Here is a 15,239-nt window from a genome sequence, read left to right as displayed (position 1 = left end):
TGCCCAGAAGATGATTGTGACTTCTCCTCCTGTGTCTCCTAAAATGATCAGGAGTGTCTGTCCTCCCTTTTTCTTACCTTTTTCTTACCGAGCTGTGCCTCCTGCACTATTGCTGACCAGTATGGACAAAAGGGGTGGGAAAACAAAGAGCTTTTCTTCAGGTGCTCTTGTAATCTGATCTGTACGGTGACTCAGCCTCTTCTAACAGCAGCTGTCTCAGGGGCATGCAGTGCTGTGTGAGCAGCGGCGAACATTTTGCTGCCACTTCCTGATTTCTGCCTTGAGAGCGATCTAAGCTGGGACATGATCGGAGCATTTAAATGGACTTCTCAACGCCAGGAACGGCAGACTTTGGGATAAAGTACAGAGGAACAGAGACATCAGGAAAGAACCCACAATCCACTCGTGCAGAGCTGCTGCTGTCAAACTGATGAAGACAGAAACCTGTGAGAGAAAACTGCACGGAAAGTTCCTATTAAGGAAAGGAGTGAGGTTTTGTTTGCATGTCATGGCTCACCTATCCCACAAACCCTGAAAGTGCTGTAAAAACTGAAAAGTGTGAAAGGGAACCTCAGGTGTAGCCATGGAAAAGACAGGTATGTTCTTTGTTTAAAATAATGCCTCTCTACAGCAGGAAATCACAGCCAGGGAAAGCAGGATTTCTCTACAGCTCAGTAACTGTGCATGTACATCAAGGTATATTGGTTTGTACCATTTTTGTATTTCTAAGGAATACAGCTGTGACAGCACATTAATGCCAGCTTTTAAACATTGCCTCAGCTTTTTGTGATTGTAAGTGCTCTGCTCTTGAACACTTGTATCATGGCTATGATATATGGTTGGATGGAGGCAACGGAGGCAAATTCTCAGTGCATCTGCCATTATGAAAAAAGGTAAGCGAGAGTAAACATTACCAAATTCTAATTCACACTAATTCTGTCTGCTGATCCCTTGAAAGATGACCAGAACTGCCAGGATAGACATGAAGAGGACAACCCAAAGAGTTCCCCATTTGACTTTGTAATAAAACAGTTCCAAGGAAAGAAGTGTGCTCCTGAAAAAAGGAAAGAGCAGCCTTCAGTCATCAAACAGTTCTTCAAAGGCTTTGACTTTGGGAAATCTGAAGGAAAGGACAGAAGGGAAATTGAAGAAACAGAAATAAAAAATGATGGAGCTGATGATCAGAGTGAAAAGCAAAATCTCTGTGTAGAAGGTAATGCTGGTACAATAATGAAACACATGTGTAGGTGTATATATTTTAATTTCATAGAAAATCAGCTGTTTTCTTGCTAGCCAAAATCCTGTAATTGCTGCCTACAGTTTATCCTCTGGCCAGGATTTACTTCTGATTGGGACATTATCAAGGATGTCCCTCTGATTTGATAGGTGCTAAGCAAGGACTTAGATCTACATTGCTGAGCAAGGGTAAAGCTTTTGGGTGACTTCTCTCTTGGTCTGCAATGTGAGAGTCAGTGCTGAAGTCAGCTCATTAGTTCCAGAACCAGTTTGGTTTCAGAGCCAAGCTTTGAGCAGTAGCTTGGCCTGTTGTATTTAAGATGGGTCTCTGTCCTGCTAAAGCAGTCTGAAGACAGCAGGAGCAGATGTTTCCTATCACTTGGTACTGGGCAGGGACAGAGGAAGGGAATGGGAATCCCTCATGGATATTATTTTGCACACACAAGGATACTCTTTACATCCACTCCAGAGAAAATGGAACTATTTTTCAAAAAGAGATGGAAGCTGAAGCTTAGAACCCTGTCCTTTGTCCTAACGGGTCTGGGTCAGTTTGTGGAAATGATAAGAGGGCAGCTACTAACAGCAGAGAGTGGATTGCTATTTTCTGTATTTTTTTTTGCTTTGCAAAGCCCAGAAAAGCAGGAACTACCTTACACAGATGTTGTATGAAAATGCAGCAAAACCTTTGTACTGATTTGATCTATAGTGATCTTATCAGTCAGGTTGTTGGTCCACATTGATGAAAAATAGAGCCTGCTTTATTGTCAGATTTAATTAATTTTCTAAAGTCTTCACCTGTCAGTCTCAGTCAGATTTCACACCTTGTGTTTATTAAGAGAGGTAACCAGGGCTCTATTTCTTTGTTGCTCAGATGGACTTTCACATCTCACTTCTGAAGCAGAGTCACCATCTGGTGAGCAGAGATTTAACCAGTTCATGGAGAAACTGGGAAAGAAGCCCAGCAGCAAGAATCTGGATCTAAATAATTGTGCACTAAGTGCAGCAGATATAACAGAGCTAGGTAAATGCACATTTTATTCATGTATTTCTTTAATTTTTATTTGCATGTTCTACTATTCCCTCTCCTCTTTTCCCTTCCCTTTCTTTTATACAGGCCATATTAACATTTCATCTAATGGTCCCAAGTCTCTGAGAGATATTAATTAATAAATTATATCAATTATATAATAGATATAAACATAGAAATCCAGGTCTGTGAAGCAGATCAATGTCCTTACACTTAAGATACAGATAAGAAAAGTGAGGCACAAATTGTCATGGCTTTATAATTCTCTATTGGTTGTAGAAAACATCTCAATATTAAGATGTATTGATATCCAGGGTGTGCAAACAGAAAAGGTTTTTCTTTTCTTTCCTTACAGCTTCCTTACTGCCATTTCTCCCAGAGCTGGAAGAGATCAGCCTGTCCTGGAATGGTTGTGCTGGAGGGACTTTGAAAGCTCTCACTGCCCATCTTCATCATGTGAACCTGTTAAAAGTCCTCCGACTTAACAACTGCAGGCTGACAGCTGAGGATGTCATCTCCTTAGGTACAGGATTTCATTTACATTTACTTCCAGACAGCTTGGGGCTAATGCAATCCATCTCATCTTTTCCTACATCCTACTCCTGCTGCTTCCACACTGGGCAAAGTAAACTCCTGCTGTGAAACAGTAGAAACTTGGGCTTATGGGTGACCTTACACCTTTAGGTAGCTCTGCAGCGTTCATTCCTCAGGCTGTGAAGCTTTCATACTCAGAAGGGAAGAGAATCCAGTCCTATTTGCAGGAAAGAATATTTTTAATTTGGATTTCCTTTTTTTGCCTAGAAGCAGAGTCAATCACAATAGGGTCAGCTTAGGTCTTGGAGCTGCAGGAGAGGTGTGTGCTCATCATGAAAACCCCAATGGTCTTTTGGGAGAAAACTCAAAACCAGAAGTGCTGTCTCAGAGCTTTATTAATTGGTGTTTTTTTAAGTCTGGGAGAAGCTTATTTCTCTGCTTGCTTCTTTGCTTGGGGTGCCTGCACCCTGCTTTCTGCAAAGCATGAGATGGAAAAGTTTTTGAGGTGGTGTTGCACACTCAGGTTCTGGCATGGAGTCACCTCTGGGCCTGGAGTTTACTCTAGAGTGGATCTGTGGTTTGTATTTAAAAGAAGGGCAAACACAATCAATTAGAAATTATAAAAGTTATTGCTTATTTTGAAAGTTCTAAACTGGGTGTGAGTTATAAAGCTGGGCTGTTTTTATGTCATTCATATCCAAGCCTTTTCCAGGAAAGGTTTAGAAATAAAATGACATATATGGTGGTAGATCAAAAGTGAGTCATGCAATCTCCTGGGGAGGAAATAAGCATCTATACAAAAGCTGGTGAAAATAACTGCTGTGTTTCTGATGAGTGTGAAATCTGTATTTAATTTTCTACTATTTTTTCAAATTTATTTCATTATTTTCCAAACCTCTCTCATAGATTTGGTTTTTGTTTGTTGGGGATTTTTTTCCCTTCTGAGTTTTATTGGTTATTTTTCCAACTGATTCATTCTGCCAGGTTCTTCAGTGCTGTTTCCTTCCCAGTTTGGTTTAGCTTCTGCTGGGACAGACACAAAATTGATCACAGAAGTTGAATTTCCAGACAAAATGTGATGCCCTTGACACGTGGAATAGCAACAGTCAGTTTGCATTGATTTTGCCTGTGATTTTGAAAACAACTTGTGTTTTTAGGCCAACCCTGGCTGTGTGACCTTGTCCACATCTCTCTGCAGAAATGTGGCCTCTTGTGGACTCAGCACATCCTGCTTAGAAATCAATGTCTGAAATATAACCATAATATCAACCTATTCTATGTGGTTGCTCAGAGCTTGACTGTGAAAGGTGATAGGAAACAATTCCTGGAGTTATATTCCTTTATTTCTCTTCTGGGAGGAAAATGTGTCTGGAAATCTATAGTCCTCCTGTCAAACAGAAACAGGCTATACTGCACTTCTCAACTGTAGAGCATTGCTCAGTATTCAACACTGAGGCAATAATTTAAAATAAATGCAAAAATAAAAATTAAGATGTGACCTTTCCTCTCAAACCCAGATATTCACTTACGGAAGTAATTATTTTTCTATTATAAATCTTTTGTGAAAAATTAATTATGAAAATCACATAGACATGAAAGGCTATTACTGTTAAAATACAATTCTCAATTATTAGACTTTAGATCAAAAAATTGTGTATGACACTTTGAAATTGCATTTGCATATGGTCTGATTATTTGATCTTTTTGGGAAGGAGTTTATGCAAATATGCTCTGCCTCCTTCCCCTACAAAGGAAGTTAGGAAGCTGGATTTTACATTGGGATGTTTGTATTTCAAATGAGCACTAACACAGTTCACATTGACAGGTGTGTCAAGCCTTGAAAAGGCTGAATTTTCTGAATGCAGTAAAAGTCAGTTCTGTCTGCCTTGAAATCATGGCAAAGTTAGTTTGAGTCAAAACAATGCTCATCTTGGTTTCCTATGAAGTGAGTCAGAAATTCCTGTCAGAAATGAAAACTTCACATTTCAGAAATAGCTGTGAGAGGAATTCTTTCATTCCCTCCAAAATGACCTTTGTACACAGTACAGAGGATGTTGGAAATTTGCCAAATAAAACAGAGCAGAACTCTCCAGTAAATTTAGACTTGTCACTTGTATTGATTTCCCTGTAGACTGGACTTTCTGGTCCCAGCACAGGCCAAACAGCCTGATGAGGGTTTGGAAACCTGAATAAATTTCAGGTTTGTGTGCACTGTGACAATGACTTGTGATCTATGTTGCTCCTTAGACCATGTGAGATTTTATACAACATTGCTGCAGAAGCAATAATTCATTTATTTAACAATTTTCCTGGCAAGACATTCATCATAAAGTAATTTGAGTATTAAGTAGCTAACCTGCCTCTTTAATATATTCCAAACCTGCATTTTTGTTTGCACTGAAATTGATACATAGAATGAATCATTCTAGACTTCTGTTGCAGGAGAGGCATTTGAAATTGTTTATCAGCTTGAAGAACTGGATTTATCATGGAACAGTAACATAGGTGGAAAACTATCACTGCTGACAAAAAAACTTCAGGAAGGATGCAAATTAAAGTGTCTGAAAATTACGGACTGTAACCTGACGGCAAAGGATGGAGAATCCCTTGGTATGTGTGTCCATGGAGCTGGACTGAGGCTGGCTTCACAAAAATGGAACTTATTTGACTTAGATAATGGCTGTATTGAGCTCAATATCAGTGAAAAGTTAATTTATTTCAAGTTCTGCATTACAACAGTATTTATGATGTGGGGATTTAATGCACTTCCTTCCAAAGAGGAAAGTTGTTCTCTCTAATCATATGAGGGAGAGTTGAGAAGACCTAAACCACAGTCTGGCTGCCTCAGTGGTCCAGGGTTTCTGGATCCTTTGATACCTTCAGCAAAAAATGTGTGCCAGAATTTCCAATACTAATTAAACTTAAAAATTATACTTAAAATTAAGCAGCTGAATATGTAATTTGCCATGGGATTGGAAAGAAGGTCTGAGGATTGGGAATTTAGGCAGATTTGGCAACAAGTGACCACCCTTCCCTTCTGTCCTCTCACAGCTTAATTCTGTGTGGTCATTTTATCTCATTGTGTTTTAAAAGGTGTTTTCTCAGTAAAGAGAAGCCCCATGGCTCTCATCTCCACTGCAGGAGGAGCCCCATATGTAACAGACATTCCTATATATTTTCATTAGAAAAATTTATTTCTGTTTGTATTTCTGCTTTTTTATTCCTCTGCATTTTACTAACAGTCCCTGTAATTTTTCACTTTTATTTTAATAAATGTTTTTCACAGATTTTCATTATTCCTATCCAGTCTTTCTTTTACTGGGTTGTTTAGGTAGAACAGGAACTTAGCAAGTCCAAACCACACTGACAGGCAAACCCTGGCCACGTCTTCCTGTTTATCATAGTGCTGTATTTTTTTAGGGTTCATCTGCATGTATTCTAGACAATTACCAATTCTGGTTTTCTTTTCTTTTCTTTTTTTTTTTTCCACAGCTGAACTTCTAAATGTGATCCCAAACCTCGAAGTATTAGATATCTCTATCAACAAAAACATTGGCTGCAGCATGAAGGTTATTGCTCAGGATCTGAAAAATGTGCCAGGCTTGAAAGAGTTAAACTTGCACATGTGTGGATTAAAGCAAGACAGCCTCCAGAGCTTAGGTTAGACTTTATGTTCAGAAAACTTTCATTCTGAATAAATTGTACATCTGAAAACCATTTAAGAAAGGCAATGAGGTGGGATTTTGCTGATGGTTTGGCAGTACTAATGGGCAATCATGATTTGCTCTTTGAGGATTGGTAAAAGACTACAGGGCCTTTCAGCAAGAGCTGAATTTATCTCCCCTGAGCTCAAGCTTGTGAAAGTCAGTGGGGAGAGTCACCCTCCACACCATTTATCTGAGACACAGCTCAGGGCTGTGGCTCCCTGGATGTGCTTCCTCTTTCCCCAGACAGAACATAGACAATGGCACAGACAGGCCAGCCAACTTTTAACAAGCTAATCTTGTTTTCCAAAGGAAATCCAAATTCACCATTACCATTTAAAGTGTCCAGTGAAGCCACACGAAATGGTCTTGTTATCTGTGTCTCTCCCTAGTGGATGTGGCAAAACAGCTGGCATTAATGAACACATGCAGCAGTAATTTCTGCAAAAGGCTGAGGACTGACTGGATGTGGGGGATGAGCTGGCCTCACCTTCACCTGCTCTCCCAGAGAAGAATGGAGCTGCATGGAGAGGGAGGCTTTGCTGCATTACTGAATGTCTGCTCTGATTATACCCTGAAGCTTAGCCCAGGAGCTTTGCCTGCAATACCTTGTGCAAACTTTGACGTTGAAGCAAATAGATGCCAAAGCCCTGACCTGGGCTGTTGTGGCAGCCAGTGACCAGAGTGTTCCCTTTTGCATTTCAGACACTGCTTTACAGCACCTCACAGAGCTAAGGAAATTAGACATCTCATGTAACAGAGAGATTGGTGGCAGCTTTAAAGCATCAACAGCTCATTTGGCCAGCTTGAAAAATCTGGAAGTCCTTGATCTTCACCAGTGCTGTGTCACAGAAGAGGACATGACTGTTTTGTGTAAGGACATGTTAAGGAAATTCATTAATGATCTCGGTTTTGTCTTCTGAAAATATCTCAAAGACATAAAAGATTCTGGCTGGCAGAAGAGCTGAGCTCAGTACTTTTTTCATTAGGCAGCTCAGAAAATGCAGTATGGGGAAGAACTTTCTTGATCAATATGGAATGTTTTTTTTTGCTGAACAAAAGGAAATCTCAGAGTGTTTGATCCCATGTGGAACTAAGGACCTGAATCTGCTGGTGATTCAGATCCACAATGGGAATGTGGGAACTGCCACCAAACACTGCTTTTTTTTTTGATAATCAATAATTTAGCAAATATCCAGGGACAGTTCCCCCAGTGGTATAAGTTGGATGGATCCATGGTAGGTATGTGCATGGAAACATGGAAATATAACTGCCTAAAACTCCCTTGGTGAGCGGCACACCGAGAAGAGGATGATTTTAGGAGATCTTGCATTGATGCTGCTGTGTGCTTTCTCCAGGTTGAATTGATGCAACTATAAACACTACTATGAAGAAAAAGGCATTTCCCAATCAATTTGTGAGACAGTTTATTTTTCTCTCTCTGTTATCATAACTTTGTTTTTACTTTTAACAACAACAAATCCCATGACTCAAAGCCTATATTGCCCACATCCTATTACCCATGACAAAGAAGATAACTTGAAGATACAATGATGAAGCTTTAGGAAATATTCAGTATTAGTAATAACAATCATGATTTATTTTTAATTTATTTTATAATAGAGAATAATAACATTAAGACAAAGAAGTTTCAGTTAGCAATGAAAACATTTGGAAATTCCCTACTTCACCCAGAACATTTCCAGGAAGCCATGTTGTGACAACCTTCCACATAGTACGGAATACTTAACTTCTGAAACAGTTTTACTGAAAATGACAAGGCTATTTATGGTCTAAAACATTTCTCACCATGAACTTGAGCGTAAAAACTTGGCTAGCCATGACTTTTGGATTGATTTATAAAGAAAAGAAATTATGTCAGGCAAATATACAACTACACATTTGTTATGGATCAGTGACTGTCTAATAAATATTTCATGTTTTTGCAGCCCAGGTGATACCTTTACTCTCCAATCTTCAAGAGCTGAATTTATCCTCGAATAAAAATGTAGGACTCTCATCAGATCCTCTTCTGGGCAGGCTCAGGTTTTTACCAAAGCTGAGATCTGTGACCGTCAGCAATTGTGGCTTAGGCGAAGAGTCCCTTTCATCACTAGGTAGGAATGTTTCTTTAAAGTGTGCCTATTCTCCGTGCATTCCTGTAGGACAAAACATTCCCTTCTCCTTTGGCTGAACTCCAAGGATTATGGTTACATTATACCTCAGGTCCTGAGTGAAAAAGCCTCTGATGAAACCAATGCCTTGTGGGAGCAGGTTGCAAGGGAAGAGAATTGTATGACTTCCTCTACTGCACCTGAGGGGATGAAGTTCTTTTAGTCCTTTGTCTGATAGTGAGCTTTTATATACTCCTTTATTTTGGGGAAAAAACAAAAACATGATTTTGTACTATGCTGTAATCATAGTCTGGACGTAACACTTCACTCAGTGAGGTAAAATTTTGACTGAGGGTATTTTACCTCGCTGCAAGTGAAAATTTCAGTAGAAACTTTCTGGGGTAGAGTTCAGCATGGGGCAGTGGAGGAAATGACTGCAGTGGTGGAAATGATATTGCACAGCTGTGAAGAAAAGTCCAGTCTAACACAGGAGATGTAAATTCAGCCTCTTTTGCCTTCTTATTGCAAATCTCTGTGGATTTGTGGCCTTTGATAGGTGTTCCATATGTCACATGAAATCTTAGTATGCAGGATCTCTCAGTTACTGTGTCTTATGCACTTGTATTTCGTACTGTTACTCGTGACATTAAACCTGGAGTAAGACTTGACTGCCTCCAGCAGAAGCAGTAGCAAGCTAAGCTGGTCAGAGATCCTTGCAGAAAGAGTATTATGTTTATATCACTACAGTTATGTAAGAGTGACACTGTGGAAATCAGAGCTGTCAAAAGATACAGAGCATCTCACCTTAAAGAGTGAGTTCACAGCAAAAAAAAAAAAAAAAAAATCACTGCCTTTAAATTGATATAAAATGGTTTAAAAGCAAGCTGTTAAATTAAATTAATTCAGTGCAACAAGGCCAAGGCAATAATGTGAGCAGAAAGACAAAAACTCCTCTCCATAGAGTCCTGATAGAATCTATAGCCAGAGCCTTTTTTTTTTTTTTTTTGTCTGACTTTCATTGGGATAAAAGAATTCATTCTAAGCACAAGCAATCAGGCTGTTAGGATCTTACTTACGGGTGAATTGCAGGTGAGGTGTCTGTTTGAGGCCATGTTGTTTTCTCTTAGTAAGCAGAAGTTGCTGGTCTTAATCTTTTCAGCTGAGGCTGCCCTTCACCTTCCTGAACTGGAGATATTAGACCTTTCTTGGAATAAGTGCGTTGGTGGGAACCTAAAGCTGCTTTTGGGAGCACTAAAGCTTGCAACGGAGATTCAAGTGTTAAGACTGAGCAGCTGTAACCTGGTGGCTGAAGATTTGGCACTTCTAAGTAAGTATAACATGGTATTTACTAGCACTAAAGGAACTAGGGCATTTAGACCACAATTCAGAAGGGGCTTGTTCCATGGGCTGAGCATAAATCAATGAGGTTTTGCATAAATCAAATGAAAACATGGAGAATACGAGAGTATTTTTCCCACAAAGGGCTTTCATTTTTCTGTGTGTCCTGGACATGCCCAGTGGAAAAGCTGAAAAGGCTAAAATGCAAAGAATCTTTAAGCACTTTTATCTATTAATAAAAAAAAAAAAGCATAATTTAGAAAATGTTTTTTATATCAAATATTTAAAGCTGCATCTGAGGAGTTTTATTTTGCTTGGATGCTGTTTTATGGCTCAGTACTTTAGAGAAAATGTCTGTGCTGACAGCCAGGAATACTACCAGCTCCCAATCATTAGGTGGGTTTCTGGAGTCAGACTACTGGGGGACAATTAAACCAGAAATGTTTTCATCCACCTCTCAGCAGCTGCTAAGAAATACTGGAAAATGGGAACCTGATCAAGAAATAAATTCTAGGATCCTTTTAAAAACTTGCTAATTTTATACTCATCCTTCTGAGTCTGTGGGCCTGACTCAGGGGTTTGAGTGTCTGACATTGGCAAAAGCTGTGTGACAACTGTAAGGCCCTGGAATGTAAAATCTGGTGAGGTGAAGCCCAAATACTTTTGACTTGAAAAACCATCACCCCTGATGGGTGTCTCCTTTGCCAAGCATATGTTAAGGACCCCTTTAGGCTCCATTTGGCCCTCCCACAGTGAGAGGTGGCTGTTGTAGTCAGTCATGCAGCCTCACCAAGTTTTGCTTTCCCCTTTCTAAATCTCCTTGTAAAGTCTGTCTGACTCTTACAATTGGCACTCGATGTAACCTCCTTCCAACTGACTCCAAGGTTTTCAGGTGGCCACACACTTTTAACTCAATACTTTGTTACTTTTGAACTGCCTGTGCTTTAAGTGTTGTAAACTCCTTCAGCTGTTATAAAACTGTCTTTCTGAGATCAGCAGCAAGTGGTTTTATGTTGCTGAGGAATTAAACCTTGCTGTTTGACTGCTGAAATGAGGTATTAAAATAGCATTCTCTTTTCTGAGAAGCTTTTAAAGCAGTTACCAGGATTTATTAATTGTGCTTGTGTCTGTCATCTCTTGCAGCATCCCTGAGGCAAGATGGCCATTTAGCCAGATTGCAGAAGCTGGATTTGAGTTATAACAACAACATCTCTGATGAAGGCTGGGCTGTTTTCTGCCAAGGTTTAGGAGCATTCAAGGAGCTCTCAGAGCTGGATGTGAGCCTCCGGCCGTCGTCCTGCCGGGACTGCGGGCCATGGTTCGGGGAGTTGTTGGCAGCACTGACACAGCTGCCAGCCTTGGCAGAGCTGGCCATGCAAAGATGGGCCCTTTCAGAGTCCCAGAGGAAGCAAATGGAAGGCTTTAATCAAGACAACAAAAGAAACATTCGTTTTGACTGTTGATGAAGGTTGGAGGTGTCTGAAAGGCCTTTTGGGAGCAGCACATGAAGCAAGCATTACGTGTCTGACTTAGAAGACTGCAGTTTTTAATAATCTCTTGAAATAGTTTCACAGTTATTGAAAACTGTTATTTCACCTTCTGCAACATTGATCATTCCATTTCATAATGTCCTTTCAGATCTCTGGGCCACGCTTACACTACTCAATCTTCATGTTGTGAATATTGGCAAGGCCACTGCCCACAGAGCAATGCTGGGGTCAGAGGGAGGGGCTGGGTTTGTGTTGATGCAGGTGGGTGGGCAGTGTGAATGTGGCCTCAGAAAATACCTCTAATGTGAAAATACTTGAAAACTCCATGTTTTAAATTTTAGTTTCTGCTCCCCTCAAACTTTTGCCTCTTTGTGAATTAATTAAATCATAAGTGGGAGATGTGGCATCCATCCCAACAACTCAACATTATAGATTAGTCCAGGAAGGAGAACACAGAAGGAGCTGGTCTGCCTCTGCTCTGGTTCTTGATGCCATCTCATAGTGTAGATGACTCTTGTGAAGAGAATCAGCATAAAATCAAGGTAAGAAACTCTTAATTGGTGTCTTTGCAAGTCTCGGGGCAAGGAAAAAGCTATGGTACATTAAATCAGAGATATGTCCTGCTACTTCAACAAGAATTTTGGTTACAGAGCAATCAATAAGTGCCAAATTCTGGCACAGTCACTTGTGTCATGGAGCATGTTAACCCACACGTGAGCTGCAGGACTGCAGTGGGATTATTCATTGGTAAGGTATTTTAGGAAGTAAAGATATTAGATCTGCCCACTGAGTGAGGAGTCTTAGAGAAATCCTGAGGCAGCTTGGGGGATAAAGTACTGCTCAATTAGCTCTGAGCATCTCTACATGCTGCAGCAGTCTCCTGGAGGAGTGGCACAACAGGATCATTCAGTGGCACCTTTCTAACTTGCTAAGGCCCCCCTCAGCAAGTTCTCCCTGGCAGATGCTGATCAATATTCAGCTGTCAGTCCATGAGACCCTTCCAACATCAGCTTTTTCCTGTTCAGGGCTATAACCAGAAGCTGACTGTGCTGATACATATTGATCATTTAATCCATGATTTCATGTAAGAGTCACCTGGACTTCCTGTAAATTCCTGAAAGTTCCACTTTCAGTTCCACTTGAAAAGTGCACTTGGCTCCCCCAGATTTGAGAAATGTGAGTTGAATGCACATTTCTCAGTCAGGGGCAGCAGGGAATTGCTGTGTGGGATCCTAAACCTCTGAAATAAAGCAAAGAGCCCCTGCTTCATTTAGGGCTAACAAGAGAGATGTTCAAGCAGTGACTTAAGCCAGGTCAGTTGTTCTAAAGAGGAAAAAACATCATGTCTGTTTAACAGCATCACACCAACCTGTTCTCTTTATCACTTGTCTTCACTTTCCTCCTCAAATCCACCTTTGATCCAATTGGGAAATTGATATTTTATCTGTTCTGTGAGAATTTCTCTGAATTAATCCTTTCCCACTTGAACCTCTCTCTCCAGTTTACCTTTATTGTCCACTTTCTGTTGAGGTCTTCCTAACTGAACTCAAATTCAGTGTTGGGGTTTCTTGTTCTTTCATAGCTGGATTCCTCATTCTCAGCTCCAGAGCCCAGGATAGACCCACTGCTGGCAAACTTTCCCCTGCTCAATCCTTTGCCTTCTTATTATTCTGTCATGCCAATTGTGCCACTAAAAAGCTTTTGTTCCTTTTATCACCTCTACTAAATGTCTTGTCAATCTGCCAGTCTGCTCAGAAATCTCTCTTCCAGTTATTTCCTCCTTGGCAGTTTCTGATTCATCCTTCTCTCTGTTCCTCTTTGCTTTCACTTAGGGTGAAAAAATTTCATTAGACATTTCCAAACAATCAAAACAGCCTCAGTTACCCAGTGAAATGGAAAATCTGAACAGAGCTGTCCCACTTTGCTGCAGTCCCAGCTCCCTCCTGCCAATGAGCATGTTAATGAGATTTCAGTATCAATCAAGAGCTAAACAGAAATGAGTTCCATGCCCTGGATGCAGACTCAGAGAGCACTACCTGGAGATGGAACTCTGGTTCCTCATCAGCTCCCTCAGGATGCACCACCTTCCCTGAGGCAAGGGGAGGGAGAGCAGGACTGCAGTTCTGACCAGCCAGTTGAACTAAACAAAGGGCTCTGCTCCCACCCACTCTGCGTTTTGAACCTGCACAGTGGCTGGCCTCAGTCCAGCTTGGTGCCCTGTGTACACTGCAAAAGAAACTCAGGGCCTTAAAGGGTAGCTGAGCAATACAGAATAAAAACTAGACAAGGACATTGTGTCTAGGACAAACAGCTGTCTGCCTGTCAAATGCTGTGAAAAGACAGAGTTGCACATAAATTTGACATGCAAGAATTATAGCAATATTATGTTTGTCGTGGTTCTTTTTAATAACAAAGGTGTTATGATGTGTCAGAACCAGAATCATGGCAGAAATTGCATCCTGCAGACCCACTGCTTTCAAATAAGCCTGCCATACACAGACACATCCCAAACTGTCCCCAAGCCATGTCAGAGATGAGCAGTACCACTAAGGAAGTGACAGCTTGCAGTCGTTCAAAGTGCTGTAACCACAGATTGTCAAAACATCAGTGAACAGTTTTGCACAAGTGTGGAGAGTGTGGAGATACTTTCAAACAGCTTTTTTACACCTCTGTAAGACAGGATGGCAATGCAGGTCCTGGTAGAAGTGTGTGGCCTGTCTGGAATCCTACTCCACATTTCCAAACAAGGTACTGATCATTTCTGGAGGTAAAGTGCATAAATAAGGTTTATAAACTGTGATGTTGTTGGGATCATTACTAAGCACAGATAGACAACAGGAGTTTTAAATGCTGAGCTTTGATATCATTCCTGTTCTGACATTTCTGGCCTGATGCTGCACCATGTACCAAAAGAGATTAAGAGTCCCTCCAATTCTGCATTTGGGAGCAGATGAAGTCCATGGCATTTCCCTGTAGCAGCAGAACAATGTTCCCTGTAGCAGCAGAACATTGTTCTATTGTTCCTGCCTGCAATTTACTTATGTCTTCTGGCAGACATTTAATTCCTTTATCTTGTCCCATCTGTAATCTTTCTAATGACTCCAGAAGAAAGATCTCCTTTGGAAAGATACTGAATTTATTTTCAGAAAGGCTAAGGCATTTAAAATTTTCAGTTCCTTCACCTCCACAGGTATCTAGACACAGTCATTAAAAAGATATATTATGTCAATTAAATAGTAATCTTTGGAATTTTGTTTTTAGAGAAAAAAAATCTCCTAAAAAATACTGTGGAGCTGCATTACTGTTGATAGATGAACACAGAAAATTCTGCTCATTAATGTCACATTATACCTCACAGTATGGTGGAAATTTTGGCAAAGATATCTATGTTGTTTCCTGTGCTGGAAAGATTTCTTATGGGTTTAATTTTATTTCTCAGCAGAAACATTAATCTGCTTCTTCATTTCCTTTGTATGCACAGTGCAGCAGAGAGCAATTTAAATTAATGAAATCTGAAAGTGAGTCTTTTGCATGAATTACTACTTCTGTAAATGTAACCTTCAAGAAGAAAACTGCAGTGGAAAAAAATCCTTGGGAAAAAAAAAAAGCATTGCATTAAGCAAAAAGGAAAGTGTATTCTAAGCCCCAAAATAAGGATGTCTATGAATACTGTTACACTTACCATAGCCCAAGGGTGCATATTTGTTCCTTATCAAATGAACATCAAATGTTCAGAGATTTAAAGACATTAACAATTAATTTTTCAAAGGGCATTTTAAAATTGCCCTTTGCTCAC

The 15,239-nt window shown here is 40.2% G+C and overlaps 1 protein-coding gene across 4 annotated transcripts in view; it reads left to right on the top strand.

Annotated features, from left to right (window-relative positions):
• Positions 1 to 332: 332 nt before the first annotated feature.
• The window catches only part of LRRC31 (leucine rich repeat containing 31), a 16,515-nt gene continuing 1,608 nt past the window's right edge, over positions 333 to 15,239 (top strand). Inside the window, exons 1-10 of one of the 4 annotated variants that reach the window (XR_008432541.1) lie at positions 335 to 596; positions 959 to 1,213; positions 2,108 to 2,257; positions 2,619 to 2,786; positions 5,240 to 5,407; positions 6,290 to 6,457; positions 7,207 to 7,374; positions 8,451 to 8,618; positions 9,775 to 9,942; positions 11,097 to 14,191. Coding sequence is in view for 2 of the 4 variants with exons in the window: in XM_053951441.1 (XP_053807416.1) it covers positions 584 to 596; positions 959 to 1,213; positions 2,108 to 2,257; positions 2,619 to 2,786; positions 5,240 to 5,407; positions 6,290 to 6,457; positions 7,207 to 7,374; positions 8,451 to 8,618; positions 9,775 to 9,942; positions 11,097 to 11,416 (1,746 nt within the window). In the remaining 2 variants the exon portion in view is untranslated. Of the gene's footprint in view, positions 597 to 958; positions 1,214 to 2,107; positions 2,258 to 2,618; positions 2,787 to 5,239; positions 5,408 to 6,289; positions 6,458 to 7,206; positions 7,375 to 8,450; positions 8,619 to 9,774; positions 9,943 to 11,096; positions 14,915 to 15,239 lie in introns of those variants that run through there. The other 3 variants (XR_008432542.1, XM_053951441.1, XM_053951442.1) reach the window with 3 other exon arrangements.

Source organism: Vidua chalybeata, chromosome 10 (genome assembly GCF_026979565.1).
Source record: "Vidua chalybeata isolate OUT-0048 chromosome 10, bVidCha1 merged haplotype, whole genome shotgun sequence".
Classification (NCBI taxonomy): Eukaryota; Metazoa; Chordata; class Aves; order Passeriformes; family Viduidae; genus Vidua; species Vidua chalybeata.
This window is presented reverse-complemented; position numbering and strand designations above follow the sequence as displayed.